We start from the raw sequence: 15,966 nt of genomic DNA on the forward strand, positions 1-15,966 counted from the left end.
TGGAATGATTCATGTGCAAATGTATTTGTGGCCGGAGGCAAAGTACATAGGGGGCTTGTGTCTGAGACAATGTTTCAATAAGGGTGTTAGTTGCAGATTATGGCAGGACCGATATCAGTGCATTCAATGGAGTCCCAAAAACCAAGGCGTTAACGTTACAGGGAATTGGGAAAGCGGAATTGAATATGACTGGGCCGGAGATTTGCGTGGCTCATAGATTCAAGAAGTTGGTAATAGAGTCTCTGGGGAATGATACTACTCCTCTGTATATAGTAATACAGGGGATAGCTTGTAGTAGAGGAAGGACAGCTAATTGTGCACAATATAGAAACTACTATGAAGACAAGTTGAACGTCACACATACCCAGATCATGGTGGGAGTAGCAGAGATAGTGTTAAAAGGAAAGTGTCAGAAGGTTGCTGCTTATCAACCGTTGGGACCCAAAGTTTACACAGTAACAAGGGTGTTCACAAAGGGGTGGGGTGTAGTTCGGCCTTGGGATGAGAGATGTGTACCTAACCTGAGCACAGGGAAGTATTATCCACAGATACCGACTGTAGCAGAACATAGGATGTCATTGGAGATGTTGGTGGCTTGAAAGTCGGGTAGGAGTTGGGAGACAGGTAGGGAGTACCTGAAAGATTCAGTCGCAGATCTATCGGTGAACCACAAGGGCAATAGGAGATCAGAAGCAGGAAACAGATTCAATGCAATAGATATTCTCACAGCAGTCGCTGTAAGGACAGCAACTGAAGGATGCTATATTAACAGCATGGAACTGGACTACGGAGCAAATGAGGGGTATCTTGAAGTATGCATCATTGGCAGTGTTAGTGGTAGCATGGGTTACCTTGTTAGCATTGCTGGGATATCACCTTCTGAAGGCGTTGAAACGCGTATACAGTGCTGATTTACCTCAAGATGAGGTAGTTGATTAAGGCCACCACATGTGTATATTGGGTGGCCATGGAGGGAGAAGGAGGAGATGGGGGAGAAAGTGAGGATGATATGGAGCGGGAACACCTTTTGTAACCTAATGGGGAAGACTGGGTACAAGTATGAGGAGGTGTTTATAGCCTTCATTTTTGTGGACCCCAGCAGAACAGTATCCCAAAGGTATAGAGTCAGACTAAGGGAGAGTGGGAATCGTCATGTTATCAAACTTTGTTTTTCATTTAATTATGCATAGCTTAAAGCATTATTAATACTTGTTATATTTAGTGTTTTCTTTTTTGCTATCACTCTCTTAGGAACCTGAAGGAGGAACTGGAGAAAGTCACCATGAGCAGAGCGCATGCAGAGCGAGCTGCGCACAGGGATCGAGTGACAGACAGAGAAGAGCAGCTAATGGATTTACTAATGGAGGTTATTTCTGAAGTCGGACCTTAAATTTGCCAGAAGCAATTGGGCCTGGGTAGGGTAGGGCCTGAACGTCAAGGGCATAGGTAAGGTTCAGTCTTAGAATTAATGCCTGTGCAGGGCTCTACCCTACATAAAGTAATGAACTTACTAATAAACTTTATGATGTGTTAATTAAGGTGAAGTGTACCATCATTGTGCCGAGTGTGAGGCACTGAGGGATAACTCTAGACTGAGTGCCAGCCAGCCTGTTTGTGCTATCACGTGAACTACTTGTCACTCATTGTCATGCCAAACATTGTTGGCTTCACAATCAGATTTGGGACCAGGCTAGGATGACTTGTGTTATAGATAATCAAACCAATGAGGAAACATGACAAAGATATACCAAGCAGACCTCTGCTTGACCTTTTTTTAATCTTCAATCCATCCAGTGCATTTTGGATTGTATTTCCCTAATGTATAATCTAAAAAGTATCCTAATGTTGTAAAGCGCTCCAGGGAAGTGTGTAAAATTGTAATAAATGCAAAAGTGTGTCAGAGGAAAATGGGCTTATTTATTATCCACCACTGCAGACCAGATAGAGCCTATATATACAGTGGGGAAAAAAAGTATTTAGTCAGCCACCAATTGTGCAAGTTCTCCCACTTAAAAAGATGAGAGAGGCCTGTAATTTTCATCATAGGTACACGTCAACAAATGAGATTTTTTTTTCCAGAAAATCACATTGTAGGATTTTTTATTAATTTATTTGCAAATTATGGTGGAAAATAAGTATTTGGTCAATTACAAAAGTTTCTCAATACTTTGTTATATACCCTTTGTTGGCAATGACACAGGTCAAACGTTTTCTGTAAGTCTTCACAAGGTTTTCACACACTGTTGCTGGTATTTTGGCCCATTCCTCCATGCAGATCTCCTCTAGAGCAGTGATGTTTTGGGGCTGTCGCTGGGCAACATGGACTTTCAACTCCCTCCAAAGATTTTCTATGGGGTTGAGATCTGGAGACTGGCTAGGCCACTCCAGGACCTTGAAATGCTTCTTACGAAGCCACTCCTTCGTTGCCCGGGCGGTGTGTTTGGGATCATTGTCATGCTGAAAGACCCAGCCACGTTTCATCTTCAATGCCCTTGCTGATGGAAGGAGGTTTTCACTCAAAATCTCAAGATACATGGCCCCATTCATTCTTTCCTTTACACGGATCAGTCGTCCTGGTCCCTTTGCAGAAAAACAGCCCCAAAGCATGATGTTTCCACCCCCATGCTTCACAGTAGGTATGGTGTTCTTTGGATGCAACTCAGCATTCTTTGTCCTCCAAACACGACGAGTTGAGTTTTTACCAAAAAAGTTATATTTTGGTTTCATCTGACCATATGACATTCTCCCAATCCTCTTCTGGATCATCCAAATGCACTCTAGCAAACTTCAGACGGGCCTGGACATGTACTGGCTTAAGCAGGGGGACACGTCTGGCACTGCAGGATTTGAGTCCCTGGCGGCGTAGTGTGTTACTGATGGTAGGCTTTGTTACTTTGGTCCCAGCTCTCTGCAGGTCATTCACTAGGTCCCCCCGTGTGGTTCTGCGATTTTTGCTCACCGTTCTTGTGATCATTTTGACCCCACGGGGTGAGATCTTGCGTGGAGCCCCAGATCGAGGGAGATTATCAGTGTTCTTGTATGTCTTCCATTTCCTAATAATTGCTCCCACAGTTGATTTCTTCAAACCAAGCTGCTTACCTATTGCAGATTCAGTCTTCCCAGCCTGGTGCAGGTCTACAATTTTGTTTCTGGTGTCCTTTGACAGCTCTTTGGTCTTGGCCATAGTGGAGTTTGGAGTGTGACTGTTTGAGGTTTTGGACAGGTGTCTTTTATACTGATAACAAGTTCAAACAGGTGCCATTAATACAGGTAACGAGTGGAGGACAGAGGAGCCTCTTAAAGAAGAAGTTACAGGTCTGTGAGAGCCAGAAATCTTGCTTGTTTGTAGGTGACCAAATACTTATTTTCCACCATAATTTGCAAATAAATTCATTAAAAATTCTACAATGTGATTTTCTGGAAAAAAAATTCTCAATTGGTCTGTCATAGTTGACGTGTACCTATGATGAAAATTACAGGCCTCTCATCTTTTTAAGTGGGAGAACTTGCACAATTGGTGGCTGACTAAATACTTTTTTTCCCCACTGTATGTATGTATATATATATATATATATATCTGACCACTCAGGCCATGGCCCTGCCTGGGGGTAAAATAAAGCCATCTCTCCCTATAAGCCGCATCATTAATATTTCATCTTCAATAAAACGTGAGTGAGGCTACTCAGTGAGTGAGGGACGGGCATCTCAAAAGGTGCCTGGCTATATCAACCTCTCTAAAAATAAACTGCAGAATACATGTATGTTTCATGATCATCATTTGTCTGCCATCCAGAGTTTTGTTTCATGGAAGTGATTTTCTTCTTACAACTTGAACCAAAACACTGCAGGCAGCGATCAACCAATTCACTGAAAAGACGGGCTGTGTGCCATACAGACAGACCTCACTGTGCTCCAAATGAATGACCGTTTGACATTTCACTGGACTCCGAGACTGTGATTAAGTGAATAGGCTCCCTGTGTGAACCAATTGTGTATGGTGATTTACACGTTGGTGGTGGCAATATGAAGACCAGCCAAAGATATTTTAGTTTGATGTTTATTTTTAGAAACAGGTTTCTAATTGTGAACATGTAGCCTAGAAGTCAATCAATTTAAATGAAGAGTTACAGTTGCACTAATGCACCGCTTACGTGCTAGTCGGAACTAGGAAACTCTGACATTTCCGACTTGCTAACTGGTTGTAGATATACACGTGCCACGTTCAACCAGTTAGCAAGTCGGAAATGTCAGCGTTTCCTAGCCCGTGAATTTGGCATTAAACTTACCCAAACGTGAAGGAGACCTAATTCAAGACACATGGCTCTATTTCTATAGCAACAAAATCCAGAGCTTTCACATGCTCTCTTCCCCATTAGGTCTGATTTAGACTGGACTTAACACTCAGGGCCATAGGGAAAACATCTGCCTAGGCCACGAGCAGGGTAAACATAGCTGGCATTGGTAACCAACACACAAGCTTAACTCAAACAACATGCAGCAGTTCTACTAGCTCTGAAAGCCTTTATTCCCTGGTCTTGTGATGGTTAGAAAGCCTATGGGCCTGTTCTAAACAAAGGTTGTGAACAGCGCGTCTCAAGTCTGGCCAGACAAGTGGCCGAAACATAAACACATAATAAGTTCAAATGTTTATGTTAAAAAAATCACCCTTCCTCATCCTCCTTCCAACCCAGCTTGACACACAAACATTCTGTTTTGTCACATCGAGGTGGTCACGTGTCACCTATTCAGGGCATGAATTCCAAGTTAACTTGAAGAGGACATCCTGACTGTTTGGGTAGCAACCAGCGGGAAGTCCCGTCAGGTCTTGCAGGGGTCTGAATTAGAATTCTCATAGTAGTTCTAAAAAGACAGGGCTGAGGCAGGGAATTAAAGGAATGATAGCGGGGCTGACATCTGCTGAACCAATCAGAATGGGATTAGAGACATACAGATTCCTTCTTTTCGGAAGAGGCCTGTGCTGCCTGGTGGCCTGCTTCAGAGTGCTGTTTATGAGCTACTGGTCTACCATTGGGTGTTTTTCTTACCTGTATGGGAGAGATAGCAGCAGCGGGTGGGGTTTTCAGAGGGCTGGGGCTGAGAGGTGTACGGGCAATCGTTGTGTTAACTGCTGGCACGGCTGCTGTGGGGGAGGTTGGGACAGGGCCTGCAGTGGAGGCGTTGTCAAAGCTCTTGATAAGGGTCTTGACGGTGGGAGAGGGCTCAGAGGAGGTAGAGGAGCGTCGGCTGAGACCCATGCCCTGCCTAAGGGCAGCTAGGTCCCTCTCAACCGCATTCATGTAGTTATATACCCTGCCCCTCTCCTCATCCTGCCTATAGAGACAGATAACATATCGTCAATGTCTTTGACACAGGGAGAGATTGGCACACACACACTAAGACCACATACTTCTTGAGCTCCTCCAGCTCTTTGCTCATCTTCTCATTCTTCTCCTGTGTGTCCAGTAGGCGGCGCCGCAGATCCCCAATCTCCTCCTGAGCCTCGGACTTGATGTCATTAGCGATGACCACCGCCGTCTGCAGGTCGGCCTGAAACTGAAGCCACTCCATAGACTCCTCCTACAAGGGGAGATATGAACCGGACATGGACCCAGGTGAAAAGTAGTGCATTACATTTACGTCATTTAACAGACGCCCTTATCCAGAGCATTATATGGAATAGGGATGCACCCACGGGCTAATGCTAAGGACCAGCAGACCAATTTTCATTATGACTGTGTGAAATATATTCACTGGATGTTCAATACAAGGGCAACTTTCTGCTAAATGACTAAAACAAAACAAAACATAAAACAAACTTTTAGCTGAGATATAGCTGAGGCACAGGACTCCATATTCCTCTAGCTCCCCAAACTTACCCGTAGCTTTCGATGCAGAATCTTGATCTCACGCTCCATGTCATGTTTTTGGTCCTGCAGTTTTTTGATGGAGTCTAAAAGAAAAAGAGAGAATGAATAATTAAATGAAATAATTGAGATGGGATAAACTATCTGACTAGGCTGTGTAATAATGGTCCCACATCGCCACCTGGTGGTCACACATCAGCTTTATCATTGGTTCATGATTCAGTATTGGCCCAGCATCTTTGGAGAGCTGTGGGTGTCCCAAATGGCACCATATTCCCTAAATGGTGCACTACTTTTGACCAGAACCCCATGGGCCTTGATCGAAAGTAGTGCACTACGAAATGAATAGGATATAGGGTGTTCACTCATAAAATTATTAATTAATTCAAGGTTTATACAAATATGTCCATTCAATAGAAAATTCTGTCAGAAAAACAATAGTCCAAACCTCATGTCTCTACCATACAGTGCATTTGGAAAGTAGTCAGACCCCTTGACATTTTCAACATTTTGTTACATTATAGCCTTATTCTAAAATTGATTAAATTGTTATTTTTTTCTCATCAATCTACACACAATACCCCATAATGGCAAAGCAAAAACAGGTTTGTAGAACTGAAATATCACATTTACTTAAGTATTCAGACCCTTTACTCAGTACTTTGTTGAAGCACCTTTGGCAGCAATTACAGTCTCGAGTCTTCTTGGGTATGACGCTACAAGCTTGGCACACCTGTATTTGGGGAGTTTCTCCCATTGTTCTCTGCAGATCATCTCAAGCTCTGTCAGGTTGGATGGGAACTGTCGATGCAGTTATTTTCAGGTCTCTCCAGAGATGTTAGATCGGGTTTAAGTCCGGGCTCTGGCTGGGCCACTCAAGGACATTCAGAGAGTTGTCCCGAAGCCACTCCTGCATTGTCTTGGTGTGTGCTTAGGGTCGTTGTCCTGTTGGAAGGTGAACTTTTGCCTCAGTCTGATGTCCTGAGCGCTCTGGAGCAGGTTTTCATCAAGGATCTCTCTGTATTTTGCTCCGTTCATCTTTCCCTCGATCCTGACTAGTCTCCCAGTCCCTGCCGCTGAAAAACATCCCCACAGCATGATGCTGCCACCACCATGCTTCACCGTAGGGATGGTGCCATGTTTCCTCCAGACTTGACGCTTGGCATTCAGGCCAAAGAGTTCAATACTTGGTTTCATCAGACCAGAGAATCTTGTTTCTCATGGTCTGAGAATCCTTTAGGTGCCAGCTCTAGGAAGAGTCTTGGTGGTTCCAAACTTCTTCCATTTAAGAATGATGGAGGCCACTGTGGTCCTCTGTAGCTCAGCTGGTAGAGCATGGCGCTTGTAACGCCAAGGTAGTGGGTTCAATCCCCGGGACCACCCATACACAAAACATTTTTGCACGCATGACTGTAAGTAGCTTTGGATAAAAGCGTCTGCTAAATGGCATATTATTATTATTATTATTCTTAGGGACCTTCAATGCTGCAGAAATGTTTTGGTACCCTTCCCCAGATCTGTGCCTCGACACAATTGTGTCTCGGAGCTCTACGGACAATTCCTTCGACCTCATGGCTTGGTTTTTGCTCTGACAACTGTGGGACCTTATATAGACAAGTGTGTGCCTTTCCAAATCATGTCCAATCAATTGAATTTACCACAGGTGGACTCCAATCAAGTTGTAGAAACGTCTCAAGGGTGATCAATGGAAACAGGATGCACCTGAGCTCAATTTTGAGTCTTATAACACTTACGTAAATAAGGTATTTCAGTTTTTTACTTTAAATTAATTTTTCCCCCTCATCAATCTACACACAATACCCCATATGTATTAAATCCATTTTAGAATAAGGCTGTAACGTAACAAAATGTGGAAAAAGGGAAGGGGTCTGAATACTTTTCTGAATGCACTGTATATGGTTCAAAAGTTAACAGCGATTTACTCTGAGAATATAGCATGTTTAGAGTGAATGGAATGTCATCACAGGCACGATCAAAAAGTGGTCACTGCTCAATAGAACTCTGTGGCGCTGCTCCACGGCAGAACGATACTAACTTCGAACGTCAACTGACAAGCTTGAGTTTGTGAGTGAAAACATCGGCATTTTCTAAATGTAATCCGCTGATACAAAACTAAATAGAGACTAAATATATATTTATTTACAAAGCCAATATCCACCCTCCGCGAAGACAATCTGTTCCTGTTTATATTGTGTATTTCTGAGTCTTTCCCTTTAAATCGCCATAGAAATGGCCCCTCTCAAGTAGATTGATCGCGGTTATAGGCAATGAAAGCCAAGGATCTGGAGGTGAAAATGACAAAGGCATCAAGTTGATTTTTCCAACCAGCGGAAACACCTCCAAATGGTACCACCTCACATCACCAAATATGGAAGATATACAACCAAGAGCGGCAATGGTCACAGCAAATTAATGTTCTTATTTCATCAACATTGTCAAGTACAAGTATATTAAGGTTATAATATTGTAGAGAACAATCTAATTATTCATTCTATGTCATTTATAATGACATAGGTCAAAGAAAACAACGTTTTGACATTAATTTCGTAGCACCCTCTTGAATTGCTCAATTTTTCTCTATATTGTACAGCAGTGAGTGAACGCCCTATAGCAGGACTGCCCAACCCTGTTCCTGGAGAGCTACCGTCTTGTAGGTTTTTGCTCCAACCCTAATCTAGCACACCTGATTCTAATAATTACAGGTTGATAAGATGAATCAGGTTAGTAACACCTGGGGTTGGAGCGAAAACCTACAGGAGGGTAGCTCTCCAGGAACAGGGTTGGGCAACCCTGTCCTATAGGATAGGGTGCAATTTGGGATGCAGTCGTGTCAATCCACCACTCACTCTCCAGGTCTGTGATCATGAGGTTGTCGTGGAGTTTGATGGCTCGGTGTTGCTCCACTTCGTCCTCCAGCTCAAAGATGGTCTCCTTCATGTCCGAGACCTCTGTGTCCCTCTCCTCCAGCTCAGAACACTGCTGGGCCAGGGCCCGCTTCTGCTCTGCTAGCTGCTTCTGTACCTCATCACGAAACGCACGGAAGTTCTCCTCCAGCTGATGGGAGAATGGAATGCATAGGTGTATGCATGAGCACACGTGTCATATACATTTATACATTCATACATACCAACATATGAATTGGGTGAAATACTACCAAAAATATCCAAGACTGATGGAGAATCTGAAATGAAAGCATGTTTAAATATGAGAACGTGTGACCTTGCTGATGCCGTCCTCCAGCCTGGCAGCCTCGTTGCGGGTGTGGTCCAGCTCCTCCTGCAGCTGAGCAGACTCGGCCTCTGCCCTCTCCTTGTCCCTCCTCTCGCTTTCCAGCATGTGGTGGATGTCCGTCTTATCCCTGGCATTGTGGATGGAGTAGAGCTCAGCCACCCTCTGTCTCTCCTGCTCCAGCTGGGCCCTGCATCGAGCCAGCTCCGCCTGCTCACCCCCGGCCGCCTCCCTCAGGACCTCCAGCTCTGTGGCCGCGGCTGCCCTCTCCCTGCGCTCCATCTCAGCCTGCCGCTCCGCCATGTGCACCCGCTCCTTTAGCGCTGAAATCAGGCCCTGGGCCTCTGCGTTGTCCTGCTCGGCCATTTTCAGCGCCCCACTCAGGTGCTGCTGCACCCCCAAAAGCTGCTCCCTCTCGAAGTGGGTGCCATCAGTCAGGTCCACGTAGCTGCGCTCCAGCTCCAGGTAGCGGCCGCTCTTAATGTCCTCCTCGTCGACTGGGGCATAGGTCACGCGGTGCTCGTCCAGCAGGCCCCGGAAGTAGTCCATCTGCCGGCCGTACAACTCCAGCCGGTCGCCCTGCTGGCACAAAGAGTCCACCAGGATGGCCCGCTCCTCGCCCAGCCGCTCGTTCTCTGTGCTTAGTTCCTGAGTGATCTGCTGCAGGTCGGCCAGCTCCTGTAGTGTGGCCTGGAGCTCCTCAGAGGTGCAGTGCTGGTTCTCCTCCATCTGGTGAATGCGCTCCGTTAGACAGGCCACCGACGCCTCGCTGGTGTTGCCACTGCTGCCTCTGCTGCCTCTACAGGAGCGCTCGCCGTGATTCGGTGGCCCGCCCTCTGACTCGGAGGAGGAGGAGCAGCAGGCAGAGGCAGAGCCAGAGGGAGCGTCCAGGGCATCATCGCTGGAGGTGATTGGCTGGTAGGCTTCACTGCACTCGCTGTCGGCCGCCTCAGGGGAGATAGCTTGCCGGGGGTCCAGAAGGTCTTCGTTGGAGCCGCGGGCAGAGCCGTGTGGGGAGACCCCATGTAGAAAAGAGGCCCGTGGGAACCCTCCATCTCTGCCACTGCTGGCTGGGAGAAGCTCTGGGCTGAGGCAGGGGCCTCGCAGGGCTTTGAGGGGGCAGTCTAGCCTCTGCTCCAGGGAGAAACCCAGGGCATTGAGGCGGTCCTTCAGCATGCGGTTCTCACTCTTCAGCATGTTCAGCTCCCCGCGGATCCCCTGGTTCTGGTCCTGCAGCAAGAGCAGGGTGGACTCAACGTCTGTAGAGATGAGTGGAGTAGGGGCTTCTTTCTCCTGTTCTTGTAGGGGCTCAGCCTCAGCAGTCTCCTCTCCCTCACCCCTCTCTCTGCTCCCCCCATCCTCCTCCGGCAGGCCTAGCTGGACACAGATGCCCCGCAGCTCTGTGCGCAGGTGGAGGATCTCCACGTCTTTGCTCTTAGCCAGGCCCAGCAGGTCCTTCACCCTGCTCTCCAGGACCGTCTTGTTGCTGAGCTGCCCGTCCGACCTGGACTTGCTCATATGGGACTCGGACTCAGTCATGGCCCGGCTGCGGACTCTCTTGGGCGGTGCCAAGGCGTCCGAGGGTCCGGAGAGCTTCCTGCTGGCGGTGCCAGTTCTGGAGCGTTCTCGCAGGCCCTCCCGGGATGAACCGGGCTCCTTCACCACCGAGGAGGTCCCACGCTTGCCTAAGGAGTACAATACAGCACGTTATTGAAGGTCAAGAAGTTGGGTTAGAGCTAATCACAAACCAGAATATAATCTGTAAATAGCTCTATGGTTGACGTACCTGAGCTGGTCTTTGTCTTGCCCTCTGTGTTACTGGTACCTGTAGTGGAGGAGGTTGAAGAGTGGGCAGAGCTAGTCTTCTTGGCCTTAGCAACAGTGCTGATCCCAGCAGAGGCTCCACTGCCTACTGTTGTTGCTGATGGCAAGTCATCACTGCTCTTCGCCTAGCCAAAGAGAAAGATGACAGTTAACACACCACCTATTGGACCTATAAAGATAATCGGCTTCCATGGTTGTTCTCAGCATGTAGCCAAAGTGCTCGCAAGGTTACTTGCTTGTGCCTTCTGCATTTGTACCTTAGAGAGTGGTGCGGTGGCGGAGGTCTTGGCTGTATTCTTGCCAGCTGTGCCCATGGTAGCGCCCTCAGGCTTGACTCTCTCCCCAGTCTGGGCCTTAGTGCCTGCTGTCGTGGCTTTGGATATGCCAGCCACTGGCCTGGTCGCCTTCCTCATACTGGGCTCTAGGTTTCTCAGACATTTACAATGCAATCTGTGTGGAACAAAAACACACAGGAGGAGTTAATAACAGGATGAGGAGTTAATAACAGGATGAGGTGGTAACATGTGCATGTATCAGAGGGTTTCTTGTTTCTCAGTCAGAGGAAAAACGATGTCATTATTATGCCGTAATTAACGTCAGTGAACAACCTCTTACAACTAACATAAATACTAAACCCACATAAACGCTTAGCCTACAACTACAAGAGTTATAGTATGCAGCTCAACAGTCTAAATACTAGTTTGTGAATCATTCATTTTAAATCAATTACCAGAATAACCAATTAGCCTAGATTGCCTTTTTAAAAATCCAGTTAGTTACCTGATGCCTGTGGCAGTAGTTTTCTTGGGAGAACACATGGTATGTCATCTATGGTCTAGCTATTAGCTAAGGAGATGCTGACTTTACAGTTCTCCCGTGCTGTAGTCGAGGCTATTTATGTTCAAACGCCAGCCAGCACTACCTCCTTCTCAGACACTGACTCACACAGATCACATGGAGGGAACGGTCATTGGATGCAGATTTGAAAGCACACAAGGCGTCTGACTGGAGGTCTCAGGCGTGTAGCTAGCTGCCTCTTATCACAACATCACAAGGTGGTTGTACAGGGTTCTGGGCAGGCCAGTAACGGGGTTCTGGGCAGGCCAGTAACGGGGTTCTGGGCAGGCCAGTAACGGGGTTCTGGGCAGGCCAGTAACGGGGTTCTGGGCAGGCCAGTAACGGGGTTCTGGGCAGGCCAACTGGGCCTTGAGAGGCATGAGGAGCCCAGACAATGAGAAGAAACACTCACTTCAGTCAGAACATTTCGCTTTCATTTCACTACTACACGTTGGCTTATGTCTGAGATGGCGACCCTTCCTTTTCTTCAAGATAAGACTGATTATTCAAATTGATCAGGCTACTCGTCATCACCTAGAATGAATCACATATTGCCTGCCTGACGAACAGTCAGTAAGTCCCCCATTCACAGATCAGTCTATTCATACCACAGATAAAGCTTGACCATTATAACCACTACCCTGCAATAGCACGCAAGATAGCTTTGAACATTTTTACAAAGACAGGTATACTCATAGTAACCATAACATTTCCTCTCCCCAGCCCCCTTCCCTTATCTTTGAACTTGATCCGTTTGAACAGTAGACAAAGCAACTAGATGTCTAGAGACACACCAAACCTAACAGACAGCTGCCCACCCACATGGATCAGTGACTGAGTTGGGGCATCCAGTAACAGGGAGTATCCTTGTAGTGCATCATGTTCAAACAACAAGAGGCTAGACGTCAACAACACCCTGAGTCAAGACAGTTTCTAGAAAGGCTTACTGAGGATGCAGTCAGAACTTGTGCAAAAAGACCAGTCAGACTCAGAATTGGTGGCAGAAGTGAAGAAGAAAAACACAGTCTTTCAGGCTCCTTCTGTAGAGTGAAGTATATGATCAAGTATTAAGCCCCAGTACCAGAAGAATTTAGCCTAGTCTAATATTTTAAACAAAAAATAAAATACATAGCCTAAGCTACAGTAAATAAACATCCTAGGCTGGCCATGGTGAGCTTTATGATATTAGTACCAGGGGTTCGGGGTAGAAATATTTTCGCTGAAGATGGATCGGACAATAACAGACTAGAAAATGATAAGATAGCTGGAATTCTGGAGTTGAAGAGTAGAGGGGGATGGGACGATAGGGTAATAACCCTCAGTATGCACTAGCATAACTCAGTGTTGTGTGTAGGACATACTCCCTCATTTCACATTTAGAGAGTAACACACACATCGGAACACATATAGCCAACTCAGGAATTTTAAAGGGCAGTCAGATACCAGATGTGTTTCTGTTGTTTCAAGTCCATGTGTTAAAAAGCTTTACCTGTAAAAAAAAAAAAAAAAAAAAGATACATAAAATGCAACTGTTGTTCTGAAATATAGCCTATTCTTTTAAAGCTTTCTCAATGCACTCTTAGCCTACAACTTGAATCAGTTGCCTATGATTAAAATCAAATTGGAAGATAATATGATCACAGTGGACAGCCCAAGGGTGAGCCAGAGTCTAATAACTGACCCTGACCTTGAATGAGCCACTGACTGGGTAAAAGTCTGAGCTTAGGCTGGTGTATTTGGATCCCCACTGAGTCTGACTGACTGTCATTTCCTAATGACCTAATTAAAGCCCAAACTAAATCAGACCAGATAGATACTGGAGGAAGTGAGGGGTGACTATGAATGCATAGTATGGTTTGTACAATACCTATATAGATTGGTGCAGCTGAGGGTGGAGACCAGACAAACGTTTGACACAATCACCAGGAAACAATCCTGATAACTAGAGAGCAGAGAGAGACAGAGGTCTAGAGGACAAAAGGTTGTATTGGAGGGGAGAAATTGTTGATATGTGGAGCCGGAAGAAAATTGGAGAGTAGCAGAGCAGATTAATGATACAAACAAGTTGGTTGATGACTAACAGAATGAGCATGACTGTCTCTCACACAGGACAGTAACAACTGCTTGTAGGCCCTAACCCTGCTGAATACCACAAATTAACCTCGTTCACTATGTCATGGGTATGAGGCGGCAGGTTTTCAAAACACTGCTGTCTGTTTTAAGAGAGCAGCTGCACCATTATTTACAGCACCAGATGGCTCCTGACAGATCTCCTATCATATCAAGGTTTAATGGGCAGAACACTGTGTTGAGCATCACAGAAGAGGAATACATAAAGAATATTGTCACGAAAGCCAGAACATGCACAAGGCAAGAAAAACCTGATTTCAGTGTTTCCTCTATATGCATTTAGCAGCGGCGCTGATTCACTGTCCATGCTACAGCTATGTAGATAGAGAACAAGCCTAAGCTACATTTGCTGCTCCACAATACATTTAGGCTGACTGTGTTAATGCATACAGTGTGAGAGAATAAAACCATACGCTGACTGGATAGTCTATTGCCTCAAATTCCTCATCTTGCTCCTAAAAACGATGCCCCTATAACAACACTGGCCCTCCTCTCTTCTCCTTTTCCACATAGCTTTAATAACACAAGCTGAAACCCCTTCCCCCATGTCCAGGGACCTCACGCAGGTTTGGAGGAATGTTGGGGATATTTGGGGACATTGTGTGGCCCGGAATGTGCTGCAGGCAGCAAAAGTCAATACCAGTTGTCTGCTCAATAAACCGTGTTAATTGCTTGCCAGACTGTGATTTTTACTGCACCATGTCAAATGATCCTTCATGCCAGTTACTATTTATTAATATCAATCTATTCCAGTTCTTATCAGGGTGCATAATGGCACTAGAAGTAGCCTAGCAGCAAACTAATAAGGCTTAGTGTGACATGTAATGGACCACAACACAAGTCACTGGCAGTGCCAATATATATTTGGTGGTGGAAGCTAAATGAGTATGACTACTTAAGAGATAAATCTCCTTCACATAGTGTGAAACATCATCACATGCATGATAAATAGTTTGACAGGTTACTGGCAGTGAACACACTACCATGGCTGGAGTATGATGTCAACACTATTCGGACTTTATGCAATGTGATAGTATGGCTGCAATAGAATTGTGTCTCTAATCAGACACACAATTTGGTCAAAATTTATAGATTTTTTTGTTGCATTTTAGCTAACCCTAACCCTTCTCTTAACCTGCTAAATTACGTTGTGTGTCCCTTCTAGACAAAACCCTCCACTAGGACTCAGAGCACAGATAAAACAAGGAGCTAACGTTAGAGGGTTACTTGTAGTCATAAACATCTTTGTTAGGAGGAGGGAAGTAGCTAGCTAGTTAACGAAATTAAAAGACAACGGTAATGTTAATGTATTTTGTTATCTAGCTAGCTATTTAGTTACCTAATTAGCTAGTTAGGTAAATATGTTGTATTGTTTCCATACATTGTAATGATCAGATACTGCTGGCTCGATTAAGTTACTGTAGCTCGCTAACGCGTTAGCTAGCTAACAACGTTACATGTAGCTAGCTAGTTACACACAAGGAAGCAATCAAAATTAGAAAAACGTCTAAAACATTTTACCTGGAATTCTTTGGTAGAGATACTCGAATGACTCGGATACCATCGGTTTGAAGTTACAATATGCAGAGATTGGTAATGTCATGCACTCCATCCTCGGCGTCCCTGCCCTTGCTCTTGCTCTTCTCCATTGACAGGACACAGCATGAGCGAGCGTTCCCGATTACAGCTTGGAATTGTGGGACGTCGCCTGACAGATCCCTCTCCATCTCCTTTTTGGAATGTAGCAAATGATACAGTGGGGGACGTTATGATGAAGGGCCTAGGCGTTGTCTGCTGCACATTTTGAGCTATTTCTTTGATAATAACGACATGTAGTGAATCTGTGATGTGGTGATATGTCTGCGATCTTTCAAATCTAGTAGGGTCCTGGTCAAGATATGCTCAATTTAAGATATAAGGCATTGCCACATTTTTACATAGATACAGGAGATTTTATTTAACATTGTGTACAAACAGAGGCTGCAAATGCCTTCCAAACATTTATTTCCCTCAGACTACAGTATCCCTTTTTTACAGAACCATAACATAACATGTATGTTGA

General features: G+C 45.4%; 1 protein-coding gene and 1 long non-coding RNA gene across 5 annotated transcripts in view; one reads left to right on the forward strand and one right to left on the reverse strand.

Annotated features, from left to right (window-relative positions):
• LOC121582585 (cytospin-A-like) overlaps positions 1-15,726 on the reverse strand; it is a 38,432-nt gene extending 22,706 nt beyond the window's left edge. For 2 of the 4 annotated variants that reach the window (XM_041898488.2, XM_041898487.2), the window contains exons 1-8: positions 15,426-15,726; positions 11,195-11,387; positions 10,900-11,062; positions 9,105-10,798; positions 8,732-8,939; positions 5,877-5,950; positions 5,408-5,577; positions 5,046-5,331 (exon numbers count right to left, since the gene is read on the reverse strand). In XM_041898488.2, the coding sequence (XP_041754422.2) occupies positions 5,046-5,331; positions 5,408-5,577; positions 5,877-5,950; positions 8,732-8,939; positions 9,105-10,798; positions 10,900-11,062; positions 11,195-11,350 (2,751 nt within the window). In that variant the 5' untranslated portion in view covers positions 11,351-11,387; positions 15,426-15,726. The remainder of the gene's footprint in view (positions 1-5,045; positions 5,332-5,407; positions 5,578-5,876; positions 5,951-8,731; positions 8,940-9,104; positions 10,799-10,899; positions 11,063-11,194; positions 11,388-15,425) is intronic. The other 2 variants (XM_041898490.2, XM_041898489.2) reach the window with 1 other exon arrangement.
• Positions 103-5,523, forward strand: LOC121582586. Its single transcript, XR_006003377.1, has 3 exons — positions 103-812; positions 1,252-1,446; positions 5,467-5,523. It is a non-coding gene; the product is annotated as an uncharacterized LOC121582586 (long non-coding RNA).
• Positions 15,727-15,966: the final 240 nt, after the last annotated feature.

Source organism: Coregonus clupeaformis, chromosome 15, assembly GCF_020615455.1.
Source record: "Coregonus clupeaformis isolate EN_2021a chromosome 15, ASM2061545v1, whole genome shotgun sequence".
Lineage (NCBI taxonomy): Eukaryota > Metazoa > Chordata > Actinopteri > Salmoniformes > Salmonidae > Coregonus > Coregonus clupeaformis.